Source organism: Dasypus novemcinctus, chromosome 5 (genome assembly GCF_030445035.2).
Source record: "Dasypus novemcinctus isolate mDasNov1 chromosome 5, mDasNov1.1.hap2, whole genome shotgun sequence".
Classification (NCBI taxonomy): Eukaryota; Metazoa; Chordata; class Mammalia; order Cingulata; family Dasypodidae; genus Dasypus; species Dasypus novemcinctus.
Window position 1 is genome coordinate 120,348,675 of NC_080677.1, and position 21,451 is coordinate 120,370,125.

Here is a 21,451-nt window from a genome sequence, read left to right on the forward strand (position 1 = left end):
TTTAGACAGCAGAAGGGAGACAGAATCTGAGCATCGCTGGATTTCACCGTTGTCCTAGGTGGGCCCATTGCAGCCATTTATGGTCATGTCAAAAGCGTGACCATAAATGGCTGCTCCTTAAGTGGGGCAGCAGCCAAGGCGGTCGACCTCTGCGAGAGGATGGTGACCCCCTGGCGCTTCTCTGTCAGGTTCTGCTTTTCATACCTCAGGCGTTTTGAGCTCAGAAAGGGATTTGCTCTGTTAAGACCCTCCAGGTGCTGTCATAATGCCAGACTCTGTTGGCTTCTGCTTGGTACTTTGCCCAAACTTATCTCAGCCCACGAGAACATTGGTGAAGGGTCCCCTAAGAGCTTGTGTTCACAAAGGGGTGGCTGGTGTGACCTGGCTGAAAATGGCTCAATGGAGACAGTCTCCCAAGATGGGCTGCTAGGCTCCCTCTTCCTGCACCTCCGTATCTGTCTCCGGGCGGGGATTCTCTTTGTGAAATTCTTCCCCCTCCTTCTCCTCTACCCTTTCACTTACCTGGCTCCCAGCATCTCCAGCCTCTGGCTCCACCTGCTCCTGAAAGCTACAGAGACCTCTGGCCCGACATACATCAAACTGGGCCAGTGGGCCAGCACCCGGCGAGATATATTTTCAGAGGCTTTCTGTGTCCACTTCTCTAAGCTGCATGTCCAAGTGACCCCTCACTCTTGGACTCACACTGAACACTTCCTCCAGCAGGCATTTGGAGGGGACTGGGGGAGAGTCCTCTGCTTTGAGAGCCAGGAACCTGTGGGTTCAGGCTGTGTGGCCCAAGTATACAAAGCATATGCCAACGCTGCCTTCCTGGGGAATGAGAGCCTCCAGAAAATTGTCAAGGCCTCCAGCTTACAGGCCTCTCTGGAGGCCTGGAAGGTCTCTAGAAGCTTTGGAAAGGAGTGGAAGCCTGATGGAAGTCTTGCTGACCAATTGTTTCTAGAAAGGTTGCTGTTCCCTAAAGCTGACCTGGTTGGATCAAATGCGGTCGAGTCTCAGGCTTCGTCCCCTGCCCAGCAACCTGAGCCAAATCACCGCATCCCTGTGGCAGTGAAAGTAAGTGCTTGTGGTGTCTTTAGCCTGGCCTTTCCTGACAAAACAACAAAAATCTCTCCTAACCCAGAGAGCTTCCCCAGATCAGGATCCCCTCCCCCAAGCAATCACCTCACATTGCCTTCCATTTATTCATGTGACCAATCCAGTTATGTGCCAGCTGTTTTATTTCTTGGCTTGTGGGAGTGGTGGTAAGAACAGGCTGAAAAAGGAAAGTGAGGAGGGTCGAAGTCCTCTGCCTCTGAGGGTGGAGGAACCTTCGTCCCTATGACCTGCTCCCTGAGGTAAGGATAAATCAGAAGCAAACTAGGTTAAATGTGCCATGGTAGACCCAAGAGGATGGTTGTCACATTTTGACAGAAGTGATTTCCTTCTTTCTTCATTTCTAGTCACCCTGCTAGTTTTCCATCACTTCCTGTCTGAACTCTTTTCTATCCCCATTCAGGATGTCCCCAGGGAGATGGCAGAAACAAGTAGTAGGTATCCTGAAGCTCCCTTTGGGAAAAAATCCCAAGTGTGGGTTCAAGACCTACTGAATCATATTTTCTAAGGGCTCCGGCCTTGGCCCATTTTTATAAATGCTGCAAAATGATTCTCATAATCAGACACAATTTGAAAATACCAACCAGAATATCTAAGGTTCCTTTAACTCTGCAAAAGACAAAAGGTGTGAATGGGTGGAAGGTACCATTTACTGTTTGCTTACTGTGTACCAGGAAAGTGCTGGTCATGTCATATTTATTCCTTAATATTTTATAAGACACTTTTGAGGTAGGTGTGCCCACTTTCCTACAGGGAATGAGTTGCATTATTGGAATTTGAAACCAGAACTCTTTGCATCCCACTTCAGTGTATCCCTGTTAAGAGTTCTGTGCCTCTGCAGCATTATCAGACTACCTGATTCACAGAAGCTCAGTAAAATTCAGATTCCTGGTCCCATTCCCAGAGAGTCTGATTTAGTGGGTCTTGGGGTGGATGTGGGCATCCACATTTTCACTAACACCCCAAGGTGACTTTTAGGCCCTCTTAACATTGGAAAACTACTGATCCAAATTTAATGTATTTGTAAGCAAAGCCCACATATTCTTTCCATCAAATCTAAGGGCAGTGCAAAGGAGATGCCACCAGCTTCTCAGAGAAAGGCACATGAGATTGAGGGGAATGGGTTTTGTGACCACTTCCCTTTTGCTCTGATGAGAAGCCAACCTGCTGTCTTTGATGGTGGGAACCAGTCCTGACTGGATGAGCTGTGACCTCCCTGATCCCTTTTTCTGTCTCCCGGTTCTTCTGGCAGGTATTGCACCCTGGCCTACTCTCTCAGGTGCATATGGACCTGCTGCTGATGAAGTTTGGCAGCCAACTCCTTGGACTTTTGCCAGGAATCAAGTGGCTTAGCTTGCCTGAAATTGTGGAGGAATTTGAGAAGCTCATGGTCCAACAGGTGAATAATCTGCTTATAGCTGTTGTAAGCAGCACCTAACATAGTTCTCTGCCGTTAGCAGCTGCTTAGTAAATGCTGAATGAATGTTTAATTTCCTAGTATGTCATAGCTAGTGTGACATTATTACTCAGGGTAGGTAATGCTGGCTGATACAGTGTAGAACACCCAAATCTTATTTCTTGCTTATATCAAAGTTCCATGCAGGTGAGAGAGAGAAAAGGAGCTCTATTCCATAGTTATTCAGGGACCCAAGCTCCTCCTAGGTTTATCACTGCCGACTATTTGTATCGTCTAAGGTTGCGGTGGAATGAGGAGAGAGACCATGGAGTATCATGTAAGAGATTTTTGTGGCCAGGCCTGGGAAGTGATAAACATCACTTCTTCCCACAGTTTACTGATTAGAAGCTTAACCACATGGCCCCAGTGTAACTGCAAAGGGGCTTGGGACATAGTCTTCCTTTGTGCCTGTGAGAAAAATGAAATTATTCTGTTGGAACACAGAGCATTATCTCTGCTACCATTAATAACCGTTCTCCAGGGTGAGAGACTAAGTAGCAAAGATACACACTGTGCCTGTGTTTTGTTTTGTTCCCAGGACTAATTGAGTACACAAGGACCTCCTCCCTGCTCAGGACCCTTGGGACACAGGATGCTTGTTTAAGTAGCGAGGCTTGGCAAACACGTATTAGAGGGGCTCAGGGCTTCAAGTCAGCATCAACACTGGCTTCTTGTTGTAAAGTGCAGACATTGACAGTTTTTTAGAAGCAAGTCTTCATTTATATGCCCTGATTAAAGGCTTTAAATTACAGGGATGCGTTTTCACATTGAGAAAGCTTTGCTTTATCCTATGGTTTTGATAATGCAAAGAAAATTAAAACAGAGAAAATAGCCTCTATTCCAACAACCATCTCTATCGTTCTGCCATCTACCTGGGCTTCATCTCTCCTAGAAGTCTAATAGACATGATGGGGTCCCATCACTTCAAACTCAAATCTCCGCATCTTATCCCATTTTGTCTTAAAAATCAGCTCTTTCTGCCAGCCTGTCTATAGCTCTCAGTAGTCCCCTTGTGTTCCAATTTAAAAACCTTAGAGTTGTAGGTCTGTGTATATGTATGTAAGCATTTCTCTTTTATTCATTCACTCATAAATTCTTTTAATATTTATTGAAAACTATGTTAGAAGCTGGTGAACTAACTAAGGAAACAAATGAGATTTTCTTGTCCTTAGGGAATACATAGTATGTAGAGGGGAACTGAGATGTAAATACTTGCACATAAAGTCTTGCAATGAGAATATCCACATGGTTCACTTGGGGCTCTTGGGAGGAAGTGGTCATTTCACTCTGAGGGCAAAGGCTACCTACCCTAGACTTGAGCTGAGTCTTGAAAGGTGAGTAGTGTTCTCATTTGGACCAAATGGGGAAAGGATATTCCAGTCAGAGGAAAGGTCAAAAGGCAAAGGGTAGAGAGAAGCAGAAGCCAAATCACCATCCACCTTGGATATCATTCTCAAGAATTTAGACTTCATTCTGTAGGCATGGATGAATCGGAGAGGGAAAATGAGAGGCCAGGGCCTATCTGAGACATGTTTATTTTTATGGCTCAGGTGATTGGCTGCAAGGACATGAACCTTGGGAGTTGCAGTGGGAAGAGAAAGGGACAGATCCAACAGTTAAGGAGGCAGAGTCATAGCACTGGGTCACTGAGTAGATGTAGAAGGTAAGAGAAAAGCAGTACCCTGCAGTGACACTCGGGTCACTGAGTGGTTGGGGTGTGGTGAAAGTAAATTCAGTTTAGACATAGAGTTTAAAGGATCTCACTTCCTTGGAAAAATGTCCAGGTGTAATTGAATATGTCAGTATGGGATTGGTGGAGAAGTCTGAACTGTGGAGCTCAGGATTCTGTCAACAGGAGGCAATAGCTGAGGATGTGAAAGGATGTTGGGGAGAACAAGAGTAGAAGCTTAAATCAGCATCCATGTGGGACACTGAGGAAGAAAAGCCAGGAGAACAGACCAAGAAGGAACAGTAAGAGAGGCAGGAGGAGAACCAAGGACAGTAAAGGGGCAAATGCCAAAAGGAGAGTGGTTCAAGAAGAATGGGGGAAAGTGGACTTGGCCCACTGGTTAGGGCGTCCGTCTACCACATGGGAGGTCCGTGGTTCAAACCCCAGGCCTCCTTGACCCATGTGCAGCTGGCCCATGCGCAGTGCTGATGTGTGCAAGGAGTGCCCTGCCATGCAGGGGTGTCCCTGCACGGGGGAGCCCCACGCGCAAGGAGTGCACCCCGTAAGGAGAGCCGCCCAGCGCGAAAGAAAGTGCAGCCTGCCCAGGAATGGCACTGCACACATGGAGAGGTAACACAACAAGATGATGCGACAAAAAGAAACACAGTTTCCCGCGCCGCTGACAACAGCAGAAGCGGACAAAGAAGAACAGGCAGCAGATAGACACAGAGAACAGGCAAGTGGGGCGGGGCGGAGAAGGGGAGAGAAATAAAATAAAAATAGATAAGTCTTAAAAAAAAAAAAAGGGAAACGGACTTTGGCCCGGTGGTTAGGGCGTCTGTCTACCACATGGGAGGCCGGCGGTTCAAGCCCCGGGCCTCCTTGACTCGTGTGGAGCTGGCCCATGCGCAGTGCTGATGTGCGCAAGGAGTGCCGTGCCACACAGGGGTGTCCCCCGCGTAGGGGAGCCCCACGTGCAAGGAGGGCACCCATAAGGAGAGCCGCCCAGCGCGAAGGAGGGAGCAGCCTGCCGAGGAATGGCGCCGCCCATACTTCCCATGCTGCTGACGACAACAGAAGCGGACAAAGAAACAAGACGCAGCGAAAAGACAGAAAACAGGCAACCAGGGGAGGGGAGGGGTATTAAATAAATAAAAAATAAATCTTTAAAAAAAAAAAAAAGAACAATGGGGTATCAACTGTACTGGATGCCCTGGAGAGGTTAATTAAGGTAAAAATGGAAACTGGTCCACTGAGTGTGGCAAATGAAAGGCTATTGGTTTTGTGAGAGATGTCTCAGTGTAGTGGGTTGTAGCGCAGTGCCAGCTCTGTGTTGGGAGCAGCTGTGGCATATTAACCTTAATAGAATGGAAGGACTGGAGAGCTGGGCTAGTGGAGGGGCTTTGGGGAAGGAGGGCAGAGAAGAAATATCCAAATCCTACTAGGGTATCTGCTGTCTATAGCTTAGGGGAGTTGATATGGGGAAATCAGAACTTCTAAGCCTGCCTTTAGCCACAGAGTGTCTTTTCCTGAGTCTCTTGGGGAGTTATGCAGGAAAAGTTGGTGGGGAAAGCAGGGTGACTCTTTTGATTTACTAGCTAGCTCTTTGGCATCTCAGATGATGCTCTTTTCCTGCTCAGACCACCTCTTCATCTTCTTTCTTCATTTCACCATAGATTGACTTGCGTTATGAAGCTCGGAACCTAGAACACTTCCAAGACAACTTCCTGAATGTGAATTCTGTCAAATTCCCCACGCCACTGCGTCCCTTTGTCACCAGAGATGTCTTGGTGGAAACATATGAAGTAAGAGTGTGGCAGCTTCGCCTGGCTGTGCCTTTTACTCACAACTGGTTCTGTCATAGCTCTACATTAAGGCTTTAGTGTGAAAAGACAAGAGCTGAGAGAGGTTGTGATTACTGTCAGTAGAACTGTGAGGAGTTTGGACAGGGCTGGTGTGAAGGCGGGAGGCAGTGTAGGAAGGTGCTTTTGGGTGTGGGCTCAGACTTCCTGGGTTTGAAAATCTCCTGTACGATTTTATTAGCCAGGGACCTCAATTTCCTCATCTTTGAAATAGGGATAATAATTCTTGCCTCATAGTTGTCACAGGAGAAAATAAAATACTGAATGCAAAATGCATTTGACACAGTGCTTGTCATATAGAAAGTGCTCAACAAATTTGAGTGTCGTTGTTTGTAATGTCCTAGTCCAGCCTCTTCTTTTTCTGTTGTTTTTTATCTTTTTTCCCCTAAAGATTTATTTATTTATTTATTTCTCTCCCCTCCCCGCCTTCAGTCCAGTTGTCTGTTCTCTGTGTCTATTTGCTGTGTTGTCTTTGTCTGCTTCTGTTGTTGTCAGCGGCATGGGAATCTGTGCTTCTTTTTGTTGCATCATCTTGTTGTGTCAGCTCTCCATGTATGCGGTGCCATTCCTGGGCAGGCTGCACTTTCTTTCGCGCTGGGCAGCTCTCCTTACGGGGCGCACTCCTTGCGCATGGGGCTCCCTCGCGCGGTGACACTCCTGCATGGTAGGGCACTCCTTGCGTGCATCAGCACTGCGCCTGGGCCAGCTCCATGCGGGTCAAGGAGGCCCGGAGTTTGAACAGCGGACCTCCCATTTGATAGGCAGACGCCCTATCCACTGGGCCAAGTCCGCTTCCCTATCTTTTTTTTTTAAAGATACATAAATCACATCAATTGTTACATTAAAAATATGAGAGGGAAGTGGACTTGGCCCAATGGATAGGGTGTCTGCCTACCACATGGGAGGTCTGTGGTTCGAACTCTGGGCCTCCTTGACCGGCTAGAGCTGGCCCACATGCAGTGCTGATGCGCGCAAGGAGTGCTGTGCCACTCGGGTGTCCCCCACATAGGGGAGCTCCACGCGCAAGGAGTGTGCCCCGTAAGGAGAGCTGCCCAGCGCGAAAGAAAGTGCAGCCTGTCCAAGAATGGCACTGTACACACAGAGAGCTAACACAACAAGATGATGCAACAAAAAAAGAAACACAGATTCCTGGTGCCACTGATAAGGATAGAAGCAGTCACAGAAGAACACACAGCGAGTGGACACAGAAAGCAGACAACTGGGGGGTGGGGGGAAGGGCAGAGAAATAAAAATAAATAAATCTTTAAAAAAAAGTATGAGAGGATCCCATATACCCCACTCCTTACACCCTCCACTCCTCTCACATCAACAACTTTTCATTAGTGTGGTACATTCATTGCATTTGATGAGTACATTTTGGAGTACTGCTACACAGCATGGATTATAGTTTACTTTGTAGTTTACACTGTCTCCCAGTCCATTCAGTGGGTTGTGGCAGGACATGTAATGTCCTGCATCTGTCCTTGCAATATTCAGGACAACTCCAAGTCCCGCAAATGCCTCCATATCACACCTCTTTTCCCCTCCCCACTCCTCAGCAACTCCCATTGCCACTGTCTCCACATCAATGATATAGTTTCTTCCATTGTTAGAGTCACAATAATTCTATAGTAGAATACCAATAAATCCACTCTAATCCATATTTTATTCCTCCATCATGAGGACCCTGGAATGATAATGCCCACTCCACCTCTAAATTGAGAGGGGGCTTAGATCCCACATGGTTGATAAAATGGGATTCTCCTGCTTGCAGTGGTAACTCTGGTTTCCTTGGTGTGGCGGTTGACCATCCTCACCTCCTTGTTAGCTGACCTGGGTAAGTCCAAGGAGCCAGAGAGTAGGTGTTGCAACTCTGCCGAGGCTCAGTGCTCAGCTGGCACATGGACAGTCCAGAGAGTCAAGTCTCCTGGGCATACACCAAGCCCAGCACCAACCACAGGTTCAATAAAAGTGACAGAAGAGGCATATGTAAAGAAATCCGAGTCCAACTCCATCACACAGCCTCCTTTTTAAAGATGTACTTTGAGATCCAAGGAGGTGACATGAACAACCTTATGTCACTAGCTGTGTGACCTTGAGTGAGTTACTTTAACTCTCTGGGCTTTAGTTCTCTTCTTTGTAAATTATGGATAACAACATCTATTTCAAATGAGTTGTTTTGAAAATTAAATAAACTAGCCTATATAAAATGCTTAGTTATTTGCTCTTCTTCTCTCTTCCCTTTCCTTTTCTTTTCCATTTTCCTATTCAAGGTCACAGAGCTCATTCATGTCCCTGTTGGCCAATTCTTGACTAGATGATAGCTCTCTTGGAGCCTACTGGTCTCTTTTTCCATGACATCATAACATCTCTAACCTGTCAGTAGCAGAGTCAATGGGTTTCTTCTTTAATAAACCTAGGGGATTTGTTTTCCTTTGAGAAGTGTTACAGAAGGAAAATGTAAATAGGTAAAAATAAATTTGCCAATGACAGATTCATAATGGTTCTAAGAAAGGTAGAACTCCCAGTACTCACTGCCTCCTTATTCAAGGGGGAGGTGATACTGATATGTCATTAGGGGATGAGGAACAGGGCAGGGGCTGAGGCTTTCCAGGGTTAAGTTGTTTCCCTGGCCTTTCTTTTCCTTTTTCTTTTATTTAATCTTTTAAAAATTAAAAAAAAAAAATTAATTTCTTTTTTTTCCCTGGCCTTTCTTAAAGGAGAGTGTGCCTGTGTCCAGTTACCAGCAGTCAGGGATTCCCACTGACCTGAAGAGGAAGATTGCATGGCTGGGGATACACACACTCCTGAAGATGGTAAGCTCATGGGCCAAGAGTGGATGCTTAGGCCCAAAACATGTTTAAACTGCATGTGTGGGGAAATGGCTGAGACGCCGCTTGGCTATTGTGGGTAGGAAGGTGAGCCAAGCTCAGCCTCCTGAAATAGCTGAGCTTACCACAAATGTCCACTCCTTCAGCTTTCTATTAAGCCCTTCTCAGTGGTATGCAGTCTGTCACTTTGCAGGGTGCTGTGGAAAGAGTGGTGAGCAAGACCTAGTCCTTGCCCAGGTTGTCTACAGTTTAGAAAAACAGCCAAAGACAGCAAATGCCCCTTCCTTCCTCCCTTCCTTCCTTCCTTCTATCCATCCATCCATCTTCTGGGCACTGAATGAAGGGCTGGATTTACAATAGTGAGCAAAACAGGCATAATGACAATATCTGTGGAACTACTGTTCAGTGGGAGACAGGCAGCAAATAAATAAATGATATATAGGGTTAAGTACAGGGTACTAAGGGTCATTTAGAAGGGCCTTGCCTTTATTAGGAAGGAGATGTCTCTTCCATAGGGGCTGGAAAACTGGCTTTCAACTGGGGGAGATTTTGTCACCCAGAGACATTTGTCAATATCTGGAGACATTTTGGGTTGTCACAACTTGGGAGGGTGTGGATCTAGTGGGTAGAGGCCAGGGATGCTGCTAAACATCCTACAATGCACAGGATGCCTCCAGTCCTACCCCAAACAAAGAATTGAGAAACCTTGGTCTAGAGGGAGGGAGGAAAGGACAGGAAACAAGTGACCTGTAGGTGTGGGGACAGAATTTCAAGGAGTGCCCAAGGGAATGTTTCTGTTTCTTTTTTTCTTCAAGGGAACTAAGAGTGACTCGGGGTGAGGTGGCAGGGGCAGTGGAAGAGGAGGTTTGAGGAGAACAGGCATTTTTAAAGTTGCTGCTTTGGGACTCAGAGTGAGCTGACCAGGGAGATAGGGGAAGGGTGCCAGGCAGTGTCAGAGCCTGTTGGCCTGGAGCCTTGCTGAGGCATGATGCTGGCCTGCAGCACAGTTGGTGATCAAGAGCAGGGACCCTGGAGTTGGGCTTATCAGGGTTCAGGCCTCCGTTCAACTGAGATGGCGAGCTGGGGTCAGGGGTGCTGAGGCAAGTTACTCAACTTCTGTCTTTTAGTTTCTCATCTGTCAAAAGGGGATCTGGAGCAACTCCCTCAGGGTTGTCATGAGAATTAAATGAATTAATATTCATAAAAAGACCTAATAAGCACTAATTAATGTTGGCATTCATCATCATCATCATCATCATTAGGAGAAATAGTAGAGTCCCAGCATGGTTAGCAGCTCATACAAGGGGGACAAAGATGATACATAGATTGTTCAAGGTCTGATCTTTTCCTGGTGATTAGGACAGAACCTTTTCCTGGTGATTAGGACAGAAGAGAAGCATTGAAGAAATAGAGGGTGGGGTCTAGGTTGGATAGGGAGGAAGAGCTCCCAGAGATGCTGGGTCTCCAGGACAAAGGCTCGGGGGCAGAAGGGACCAGGGTTGTGGTGAGAGAGGGGGCAAGTGAATGGATGGTATCCGAGGTGGAGCCGTCGGGGTCGAGTTGGGTCTGGCACGCGACTGTGAGAGTGGGTGGTGGAGTGGGCAGAGGTGAGGGGTTTTTGAGTTGAGAGCAAGGAGCTAAGAGCAGGATGGGGAAGTCCTGAGAGCTCCTAGCATGCATGGGGGCCAGGAGGCTGTGAGCCAGATGCTCCCAGGGAGAGGCCTCAGGGAGAGGGAGGTGGCAGGCGGTTGAACAGAAGTGTGTGGGGTGGGGGTGCATGAGGGTCAGCAGCTGTCACTGGGGAATGAGGAGGGCTCAGTTCCCACCTCCAACCTCAAGGTCCATGGGGTAGAGAATCAGCATCCCACACTCAAGTGACTTCTGGAGAGCTGAGGTTGTTGGGGGAGAGCCTGGTGGTTTTGATTAAGTCAGTGCAGTGACAGCTCAGTGGGAGAGGACTTCATCACCACTAGCAGGACTCCAAAAGGCACCATGGGAAGATGGGGAAGGTGCAATGGGGCAATAGCCGGGGGAAGTAGTATTAAGCAGCACCCAGGGGTGGAGAGATCATGGGGGGTTTCCAGTTCATGTGGGTCCAAGGATGACAGGGGGTGAAGCCCAGGGGTTGAGCTGACACAGGGGTCCAGGAGCTTCAGTCCCAGGGTGAGGGAGGACTCCAGCTTCTCTGGGGGGCAGCCCTGCCTTCGGTGAGGCAGTTTTCCTGCAGGGCTTCAGGCCCAGGGCTCCCCCCTAGTCCCAGTATTCACCATAGTAGCAGCCTCCTTGACCTCATCAGAGCCAGGGGCTGGACTAGGAGGATCTCTCAATGGCCAAGTGTCACGGCAACCACAAGGGACAGGGGGTCAAGAAAGAGGGATGAGCTGGTGCTCAGGTCCCTGCTCCACGCCACATTCAGGCTCTCCTCTCTCATCCCCCCATTAAAGGATTCCTGAGGTTTCTCTGACCACCAAGGTGATCTTTCATAAGAGGTGGATTCCTGTTCCACAAAGCCATGCCTGGCTTCCCTGTCCATCACGGTCCCTCGGGCTTTCTTTCCTGCCAGTTTCTCCCTGTTCAACCAATTCTTTGTGCCAGGAATCTTCTCCAAGTCATGCTCTCTCTACTGTACAGATGAAGGGCAGCAGTGCACAGACTATTATTACTTCACTAATAGAGAGAAATAGAAGTAATAGAGAGAAAGTCTGATTTATAAAAAATTTTTAAAGAAATATTTGATTAATTTTAAGAATAGAAGTTTCAGGAGAATCTTCAAGCAATGAATGGCTAATTATTATTATTTTTTAAAGATTTATTTTTTATTTCTCTCCCTCTTCCCCCCAGTTGTCTGCTCTTTATGTCTATTTGCTGTGTGTTCTTCTGTGACCATTTCTATCCTTATCAGTGGCACCGGGAATCTGTGTTTCTTTTTGTTGTGTCATCTTGTTGTGTCAGCTCTCTGTGTGTGCGGCGCCATTCTTGGGCGGGCTGCACTTTCTTTTGTGCTGGGCCGCTCTCCTTACGGGGCACACTTCTTGCGTGTGGGGCTCCCCTATGTGGGGGACACCCCTGCGTGGCACGGCACTCCTTGCGCGCATCAGCGTTGTGCATGGGCCCGCTCCACACGGGTCAAGGAGGCCCAGGGTTTGAACTGAGGACCTCCCATGTGGTAAGCAGACGCCCTATCCATTGGGCCAAGTTCGCTTCCCCTAATTATTTTTTAATAAGCAATATTCATTGTCTTTTCAAAACATCCAGTAAAAATAAGTTGTTTGAAATGCAGTTTGGGCTTAGATTTTTCATGTTTCCTTATCTTTTTAAATTTTTTACTTTGAAAATAATTTTTCCCTTGAAAACTTCAGCCTGGCTTGTCTTTGTACAAATTTTGAATGTCTGATTCCAAACACTGAGGCTTTATAAAATGTACATCTCTCTGCTGTTATTTTAGCTCACTGGGAACTTCCTGTCACCCTAAAAGTCTTTTCTGCTTTATGGCTTGGTGTTGATGGGTAGCAAGTGCTGATTTACCCATAAATAGTGCTCATCATTTTCCAGATATTTGTGGACAACTTTGTTCATGCAGACCTTCACCCTGGGAACATCCTGGTCCAGGGTGCTGACTGTCTTTCCAAGAGCCAGGAGGCTCAGCTGCAGCAGGAGGGTGCCTGTGACACACTGGTGGTGTCTGTGATGCCTGCCCTCTGCCCACTGCGGCTGGTGCTGCTGGATGCTGGCATCGTGGCGGAGCTGCAGGCAGCCGACCTGAAGAATTTCCGGGCAGTTTTCCTGGCTGTGATGATGGGGCAGGTGAGGCATGTTGTGACCACAGGAGTTGGCGTTGAATCTTCTGCACTCTGAGGAACTTCCTGTACCTTTCCTGTGGGGCTCCTCAGACCTTCAGCATTCTTGGAAATGCCTACATTTGCCAAAGCTGCTCCTGAGGGAAATGAGTGGAATGTGGTGAGGGAGGGAGGAAGGAGCAAGGAGAGGAAATAAAGCCACTTTTAAAGGGTCCTTAGTTACCTTTTGCTGGTGCTGGTATCCGCAACCAGTTCTGAGCAGCCTTATGGTTTGGGTCAATGGGCAGAAATGCCTCCTTCCCAAATGCTGCTGCATATTGGAAGTTTCTTATTCTTCAGCAGTTATCTGGGTGGGCACCAGGAGCACTACTTTCTTAACTGATTGATGCTCACCACCAGTCTGTGCCACTGATGGAAGGTGCCAGGTCAGAGAGAAGCAAGCTGGGGAGAAGCAGGTTGGTGAGAAGTGGGGGAAGACATGTTGGAATCCTTGCTGCTGGGGACTGTGAGTGGTTTTTAAACCTCTCCTGTGTTTCTGAGGGGCTCCAGTGACTGAGAAATATTATTAAGAGGAAAAAATTCAGAAAAACCTTCAACTTGGCTCAAGCCAAGTTGAAGTAATCCATCAAGGGTGAACATGAGGAGATCCTCTGGTCGACTGGTGGAGAATTATGCCGCAAGAAAGACTCTGGGAAAGAAAGAGCTAGTTAAAAAAAAAAAGGTAAGCAAAATTCAGGGGAATCCCTGATTAGGAGGCATCATATCAGATCGAACCTGAAGCCAGTTTGAAAGGAGGTGTGGTGGCCGGTGGGGCTGGGGGTGTCCCTGTGCGCAGGTCTGGATGAAGGGAGAAGATCTCAGACATGGGAAGAAGAGCTTGATTCCTAGGCTGGGGCCACGGGAGGCAAAAAGGGATTGGTGATGACCACCTGGTTTAGGGTTCAGGGAGACTGCGGAGGCTTTGGTCAGTGAGGGTCCCAGGTGGAGGAATAGAGAGAAGCCTGGAGCGCAGAGCTGGTGGGGAATTCTACTCAGGGCAGAGTGCCCAAGAGGAGAGACTGCCAAGTTCGGCTCTGCAGGTAGCTCTGGTGGCCTGGGGCTGAAGGGGTGGGAACGTCGGCATGCTGGCTTGGTAGCAGTGCCCCTTGGAGCGTGACAGGCTTTTCTATAGGGTCCTGTGTGGCCCCAGACGACCAAGGAGGTGAGCATATGCCCTCTCCCTGGCTGAACGAATTCCAGGTGTGGTTCCACCAATCCATGGAGACTTTGGTCAGTGACCAGGTATTCTGAAGGGTTAAAATTAAAAAAGGAAGGGTGGCCAGAAGCAGGATTGTGGAAAAATGAGCGTGGAAGCAACAAAGATGTGAAAGAACTTTGGGCAGAGCATCTAGTTTTGTTGCTTGAGGGTGGACCCTACCAAGTTTCTTTTCTTTTGCATCTTCCAGGGCCAAAAAGTGGCTGAGCTCTTCCTGCATCATGCCCGGGCCAGTGAATGCAGAAATGTGGAAGGATTCAAGGCCGAGATGGCTGCCCTAGTGACTCAGGCCAGGAAAAACACTGTCACTCTGGAAAAGGTGGGCAGGCCAAGGGAAGGGCAGGGCTGATGCTGACAGGAAGCATTGACCCCTGCCTCTCGGCCTTTGGCTGTTTACTGGCCTTGCTCTGGGATGTAGCAGATGTCCAGTTTAAGGTTATGATATGGGCAGAGGTCTCCAAGGGATTTGAGTTTTAAGGCAAATAAACAGTTATTTCCCTTCCACACATCTTCCAGGACTGAAAGGCCCTCTGACATCCCTGGTTCTCAGAAGGGTGGCTCCTTCACCAGGCTCTCCTGGGGTGATTCTGGCTTAGTGACATTCGTAGTGCTGCAGACTTGCTTGTCTGGGATGGTGGCACCTCACTTACCCACATGTAGCTGTTATGCTGCTTCAGCTCTAACCAGAGCACAGCCACACATGGAAGAAGCAGGAAAATAAGGTCTCTGTGCAGCCAAAAAGCACTGCAAATAGTCCTGTCTTGTATTCAGGCCTGAACCAGAGCCCACTTACTTTGTATTTTATATACATTACTACAGACTTGACTGCTTTCTTCCCAAGTTCATGGCTTTCATTAGCAGGAATGAGTCAGAACAAGGAATGGGCCCCTGGCAGTGAGGAGTAACACTTGACATTTATTCAAATGTGATGTTTTTGTGTGTGCTGGAGTGAATGGGTAGCCAGGCTTCAAAAGCAGGTCTGTGAACTCAGGGTCAGGATGGAAGTTTGGATTTGTGTGTGTACCATCCTTTCTGGAATTCTCCAGTGTGGTGGTGGTGGTGTGTGTGTGTATTTATGTGTGTGTATAAGTGTGGTGGGAAAGGAAAGGGGGGCAGGACAGGGGACTGGAAGAGAAAGAAGTGCTTCCCTAAAGCTCTGTGCTTTATTATCTTCCAGATTCAAGTTTCCAGCCTTCTCTCCAGTGTCTTTAAGTTACTGATGACTCACAAGGTGAGGAGCCTCCCTGGGCTTGGAGACTGTGCACTGGTCAGGCCTGGGGAAGCCTCTGGGGAAACCGGTGTAGTCAAAGGCAGGTACTTCTCTCTTATAAGAGATCACATTTTTAAAAGCATTTTAAATAAGAGGATCCATTTGCATTCGAATGCTGTTTTTGTTTCCTAATGTAGGTACCTAATGTAGGACCTTTCCTTTGCAACTTTTAGTCTGTGTATCTATCGTCTGTGCAGTCTAACTATGTGATAATTAGATGTAGAAAATGTATTTTAAAATGAGAAGTCTAGCTCAGGCATTTCATGGATTTAAAATGGTCTTTTCCTTCCTCAGCTCATAGTAGCGATGCTTGTCGTGTAAGTAGTGCTTACGCGGCTCTTTCCTGAGAGGGGTAAAGTCCTGTGGTCGGGTGGCTTCCTGCAAGGAGGTGCTTCTTGGCCTGTCGCTTCCAGGGGCCTGTGGGGACTGTCCTGGCCTCTCCCTGGCTGTGCTAGTTCCTTGGGGGGAGATGGCTTCTTGGTCCTGCACTTTCACTTTTTCCCAGCTCGGTCCCCTTGGCATGGAGTGTGGTCTTGGGACACTCACTAAACTACAGCTACTATCAAAGGGTATAAATTGTTAAGGACAGAGAAGGGAAGAGTTGCCTCTGAATATTGGACCTTCAAGTTATGGCCTCCCCTATCATTTCCTGGAGGTTCTATGATCTGATAATAAAACACAGCATGGATGGGAAGCAGATTTGGTCCAATAGATGGGGCGTCTGCCTATCACGTGGAGGTCCAGGGTTCAAACCCAGGGCCTTCTGACCCGTGTGATGAGCTGGCCCATGTGCAGTGCTGATTTGTGCAAGGAGTGCTGTGCCACCCAGGGGTATCCCCTGTGTAGGGGAGCCCCACATGCAAGGAGTGCACCCTGTAAGGAGAACCACCCAGCACGAAAAAAGTGCAGCCTGCCCAGGAATGGCACAGCATACACAGAGAGCTGATGCAGCAAGATGACACACACAAAAAAGAGACATAGATTCATGGTGCCACTGACAAGAATCCAAGTGGACACAGAAGAACACACAGCGAATGGACACAGAAAGCAGACAACTGCAGGGTGGGGAAGAGGAGAGAAATAAATAAAACCAAAAACAAAACAGCATGGAAAAGGCAGCCAGTTTTCAAGGATCGTAATATACAATTAAGAGTCAAAAAGGATCTTAAAATTGTCTGATCCAGCACCCTCAGGTGAAGGCAGGGAGGTCAGCTCACTGGGTCAGGGACTCACAGGCAGGACCAGGACATGATCTGCAATGCAGGTCTCTCAGTTCAGTGCCATTTCTGCTGTCTCAAAATCCCTCTGTGATAGCAGGTGTGCTTGGGACAAAACTCATACACACAGACTCTTGGGCTCCCCAAGCACGCCACAGACCAGTGATGAGAATAGTAAGGGCTCTAGCTAGCATTTGTGGAGTGCTTACTGTGTGCGAGTTGCTGGACTGGGTGCTTTGCATGGCTTACACGACAAGCGCCGCTAATGTGAGCTTAGGAAGGAAAAGACAATTTTAAATCCATGAAAAGCCTGGGCTAGATTTTTTTTCTTTTAAATCTCAGGCCACTGAAGCAGTTGGAAAAAAAAAAATCTCAGGCCCATCCCATCTGTGGGTATTATCCTAGTATATTATCCCCCATGAGGGGGCTTGGCCCTGAGAGGTTAAACCGCTACCCAAAGTCCTACTGACAGGGCCTGGCGGAGCCAAGGTTGAACCTGCTTCCAAATCCAAAGCCTGTGGTGGCTTTGTTGGCTGGTTCTATTTTTGTTCTTGTTTTTAGCTTTTGGGGAACAGCTTTTATTTTATATTTTCTAAACTTTTGACAAAATTCTATTTTAAAAACAATTTAAATATCACCTGAAGATTAGGGGAAAGCTTTAATCATTGCTAGGGAGTTGACTTGGAGATAAAAAGGAATGAACATATATAAACTCTTGGGAATTAAGAGCACAGGATGTGGGCCAGGTGGATGAGTGGTCACATCCAGCCCTGTCACCCTTGTACTCTGACCTGTGCCAGCCTCTCCAAGCCCACAGGGCCACTGGGAGGGCCACATGAGGCCATGTCAGTGGCATCATAGCAGTGCACCATGAGAGACCACTCTGAGCGCCCTGTGGTAGCTAATTTAGCTGTATAATAGCTATGTAGGATCCAATTGAATCCCCTTAACAATCCCGTGTGGGAGGCATCCAGGCCTTCCCCTTTTATAGAGGAGGAAACTGAGGCCCGAGGGGCCATGCAGCTTGCCAGCACCATACCTAACTCAGTGGCAGCACCAGGACCAGACACCAGCAGTCTGACCAGAGCCCTGTTCCCAGCTGCTTTGTTCTGCCTCCTGTGCTCTCAGGCTGCACACATTCTTCCTTCTGCGCACTGGGCCACAAAGTCAGAGTTTCTTAAATGTTTGCTCTTGTTATTCCCTGCATGGAAGATCCAAGAGGGGCCTAAAACAGGCCTTATAGTCTAAGCCCTTCACTAGGTCCTTAAAGTTTTTAAAAAGTTGACAATAACCTAGAGTAGAAAGATACTACAGCAAACACCCCAGAACTGACCACTCAGCTTACGACTGAAAGCATTACCAGCAGTGTGAAGGCCCAGGTCCCCATCCTGGTCAGGCCCTGTGTGGCACAGGGCCCCGGTCCCCCCAGTCACATCCAGGTGGGAACATGCTGCTCTCTCCTGGGTAAGCCTATCTGATCCCCCAGGCAGCTTCCCAGTTCTTAATTGGGACAAACAATCTTTAATATCTAACAAAGAGTATTTCTTCATGAGCCCAACCTTCCATTTCCTGACCAGTTACTTGAAAATTAGATTTCTGTTCTAGGTTCAAATTCTGGCTCTCGTCTTCCTTACCCAGGGGCCTTGAGCTTACCCCCTAAGCCTTTGTTTCCTTATCTGTACAATAGGGATAATATTACTTAAGGCTGTGATGAGTGATCGCTGTAAGTTGCTTTTATTATTAATTTGACTCCAAGGGCGAAGCTCTGTCATGTTTCAGCAAAGTTGTGTGTGGTTTCTTATAAAGGCTAGTGTGGGAAGTGGACTTGGCCCAATGGATAGGGCGTCCGTCTACCACATGGGAAGTCTGCGGTTTAAACCCCGGGCCTCCGTGACCCATGTGGAGCTGGCCCATGCATAGTGCTGATGTGCGCAAGGAGTCCCGTGCCACTCAGCACGAAAGCAAGTGCAGCCTGCCCAGGAATGGTGCTGCACACACGGAGAGCTGACACAACAAGATGACACAACAAAAAGAAACACAGATTAACACACAGTGAATGGACACAGACAGCAGACAACTGGGAGGGGGTGGAGAGGAGAGAAATAAATAAAAAATCTTAAAAAAATAAAATAAATAAAAAGGCTAGTGTAGATATTGAAGAATAACCCTTATTTAAATTTACCGTTTTGGGTAGATCTGTGGATAGGTGAGTAGAACAATTGGTTGGGGAAAAAACAATGGGGTTGGAAAAAGAATGTTAGGTAGATGGGGAAAATCATATGGGGCAGGTACAAGAAGAGACCAAAAGTAGACTGTGGCATGATTATCCAGGATACTTGTCTATAAAGTAGGCTCTGGAAAGAACCACTGTTTTTTGTTTTTTGTTTTTCTATTTCAGGTAAAGCTTGAGAGTAACTTTGCCTCAATTGTGTTCGCAGTCATGGTGTTAGAGGGGCTTGGCCGCTCATTGGACCCCAAACTGGATATACTGGAGGCAGCAAAGCCCTTTCTTTTTAAAAAGCTGGCATCCTCTTCCTGACTCTGGCAGTGAGCATCAGTGCGCCTTTACCTGAGAACTGCAGGCCACGCCTAGAAGCCTCTCTTTGGCAGTTTGAACTTTTGAAGATTGGGATGCTTGAAGGACCCATGCTTTTTTGCCACTCTAGTTTGGTTTCAGGCATCTGTTTTAAAAGCCTTGGGTTATTTGGGGCAGTAAAGGGAGGGAAGGGTCCTATCCTTGAGTCATGGAAGCTTATATTTCAGGGACAACAGTTTTGTAGAAAAATAATAAAATTAGGTATTTTGTTTCCTTGTTTTTCTCTTTTCTAAAAAAATACTTTAAAGATTTATTTATTCCCCCACCCCCTCACTGTTTTGCACTTGCCGTCTGTTCTCTGTGTCTCTTTGCTGTGTGCTCTGTGTCTGCTTGTCTTCTTGTCTTCTCTTTAGGAGACACTGGGAACCGATCATAGGACCTCCGATGTGAGAGAGGCACCCAATCGCTTGAGCCACTTCAGCTCTCCTGGTTTGTTGTATCTCTCATTATCTCTCCTGTCTCTCTTGTTGTGCCAGCTCTCTGCATGGGCCAACTCTCCCTTATCAGGAGGCCCTGGGAAACGAACCCGGAACCTCCCATATGGTAGAGCCACACCCTCTTCCCTCTCTTTTCTTCTTTTTTTTTAAAGATTTATTTTTGTTCATTTATTTCTCTCCCCTTCCCCCCCGCCCCAATTGTCTGTTCTCTGTGTCCATTTGCTGCCTGTTCTTCTTTTGTCCGCTTCTGTTGTTGTCAGTGGCATGGGAATCTTGTGTCTCTTTTTTCGTTGTTGTTGTGTCATCTTGCTGCATCAGTAATTGTTTTGGGGATGGATATAAGGAAGAGAAATAATCAAAAGGTCTCGGGCCTTGAGTGCCTCTAGCAACCCCACTTTTTAAAGGCTATATGGTTGGCAGAATAATAGGCCACCCCCAAGAAGTCCATACCTTAATTCTCAGAACTTGTAACTATGTTACTTTACTTGGCAGGTGTGATTAAGGTTAAAGACCTTGAGATTGGGAATATTATCCAGGATTATCTGTGTGGGCTCGATCTAGTTACATGAGTCCTTAAAAGCAGAGAGCCTTTCCTGGCAGTAGTGAGAAAGAGATGTGATAATAGAAGGTAGCTAGAGACATGCAACAATGAAAATGGTGGAAGAAGCCGTGAGCCAGGGAATATAGGTGGCCGCTAAAAGTTAAAAAACATTCTCCCTTAGAGCTTCCAGGAAGGAACGTGGCCTTGCTGACACTGATCTTAGCCCCAGGAGACTCATCCTGTCAGACTTCTGATCTACAGAACTGAAAGATGATAAATTTTGCATTTTATCCACTACATTTGTGGTATTTTGTTATACCAGCAATAGAAAACTAGTACAGGCTATATCAAAGAGGAGAAAAATGATGAGTGCTTTAAAATAGGTAATTTGCTGATTTTTTAAAGTATCTTTTAAAAAATCTAAATTTGATTTATAAAGCTAGCTTAAGTAGAAGTGGATGTAAGGGGATGAAGTGGCACCACAGCATTTCCCCTGAAGAGAGTTCAAAACTCAATCCTCTCTGAAGTATTAATAGTACAAGATTCATTTCAGTGTTATTTAAACCACTGAACAGACTATTCTTTTTTTTTTTTTCTTTCCAAGACTCAGGTAAATGGAAATTAAACAAGCCTTTAAGAGTAGGAAATTAAATAAACATAAATCTTCGTGGAAAAAAAAGTTTTTACCCCCCTCATTCCCTTATTTTGTTTTCTATTTTCGGTTATGGAATAGGTTATTGATTTGGTGTTAGATGCTGTGTGTTAGGTCAGCCTGTTCTCACCATTTGTTAAAATTTGATTGGAATTTGCTTTTCATTTAGAAGCCGAGACAATGCCAAGACTTAGTATGCCTTCCCTCGCCTTCTAAAATGCATACATTCAAATAGGGTACTCATTTGATAACCATAAAAGAGAGCCATCAGCCACCCTGCAGAAGGCAGTGAGTGAGATTGGCCCTCAGCATTCTTAAAGCATACCAGAACACAAATGTGCTTCATTGTTACCTAGTCAAAATAGTTTGTTGATTGGGACCAAAGCTTTATATAGTAAAAAAAAAAAAAAAAATCAGAATTTGAAATGTGAAATGCAAAACAGTACGGTCTAAAGGATTTATAGTCTATAGAGATTAATATTGCTTTAAATACAAATAAACCTTTGAATTTATATAAAAATTCAGCAAGAAAGATGAGGCTGAATGAATTTTTAGTCCATGGAGCTACCAGGAAAGGAAGGTATAATGAAGGAATAAATAAAAATCTCCTGCATTACATGCTGGGGGCCAGGTACTAACTTAAATGACTCACAGTCAGATGAAGGTTATTGGTGCTTCGAGTGGTAAAGTGACGTGTCCAAATTCATAGAAGTAATACTTGGCAGAACTGAGGTTTGAACTCCAGGTCTTCAGAT

General features: G+C 46.7%; 1 protein-coding gene across 1 annotated transcript; it reads left to right on the forward strand.

Annotated features, from left to right (window-relative positions):
* The first annotated feature begins 53 nt into the window (after window positions 1-53).
* ADCK2 (aarF domain containing kinase 2) lies at window positions 54-19,279 on the forward strand. Its single transcript, XM_058297480.2, has 8 exons — window positions 54-1,074; window positions 2,366-2,512; window positions 5,915-6,043; window positions 8,821-8,916; window positions 12,484-12,735; window positions 14,174-14,302; window positions 15,161-15,214; window positions 18,869-19,279. Exons 1-8 carry the CDS (start codon window positions 160-162, stop codon window positions 19,007-19,009), a joined length of 1,863 nt encoding a protein of 620 aa, XP_058153463.1. The 5' UTR covers window positions 54-159; the 3' UTR covers window positions 19,010-19,279.
* The last annotated feature ends 2,172 nt before the right edge of the window (window positions 19,280-21,451 follow it).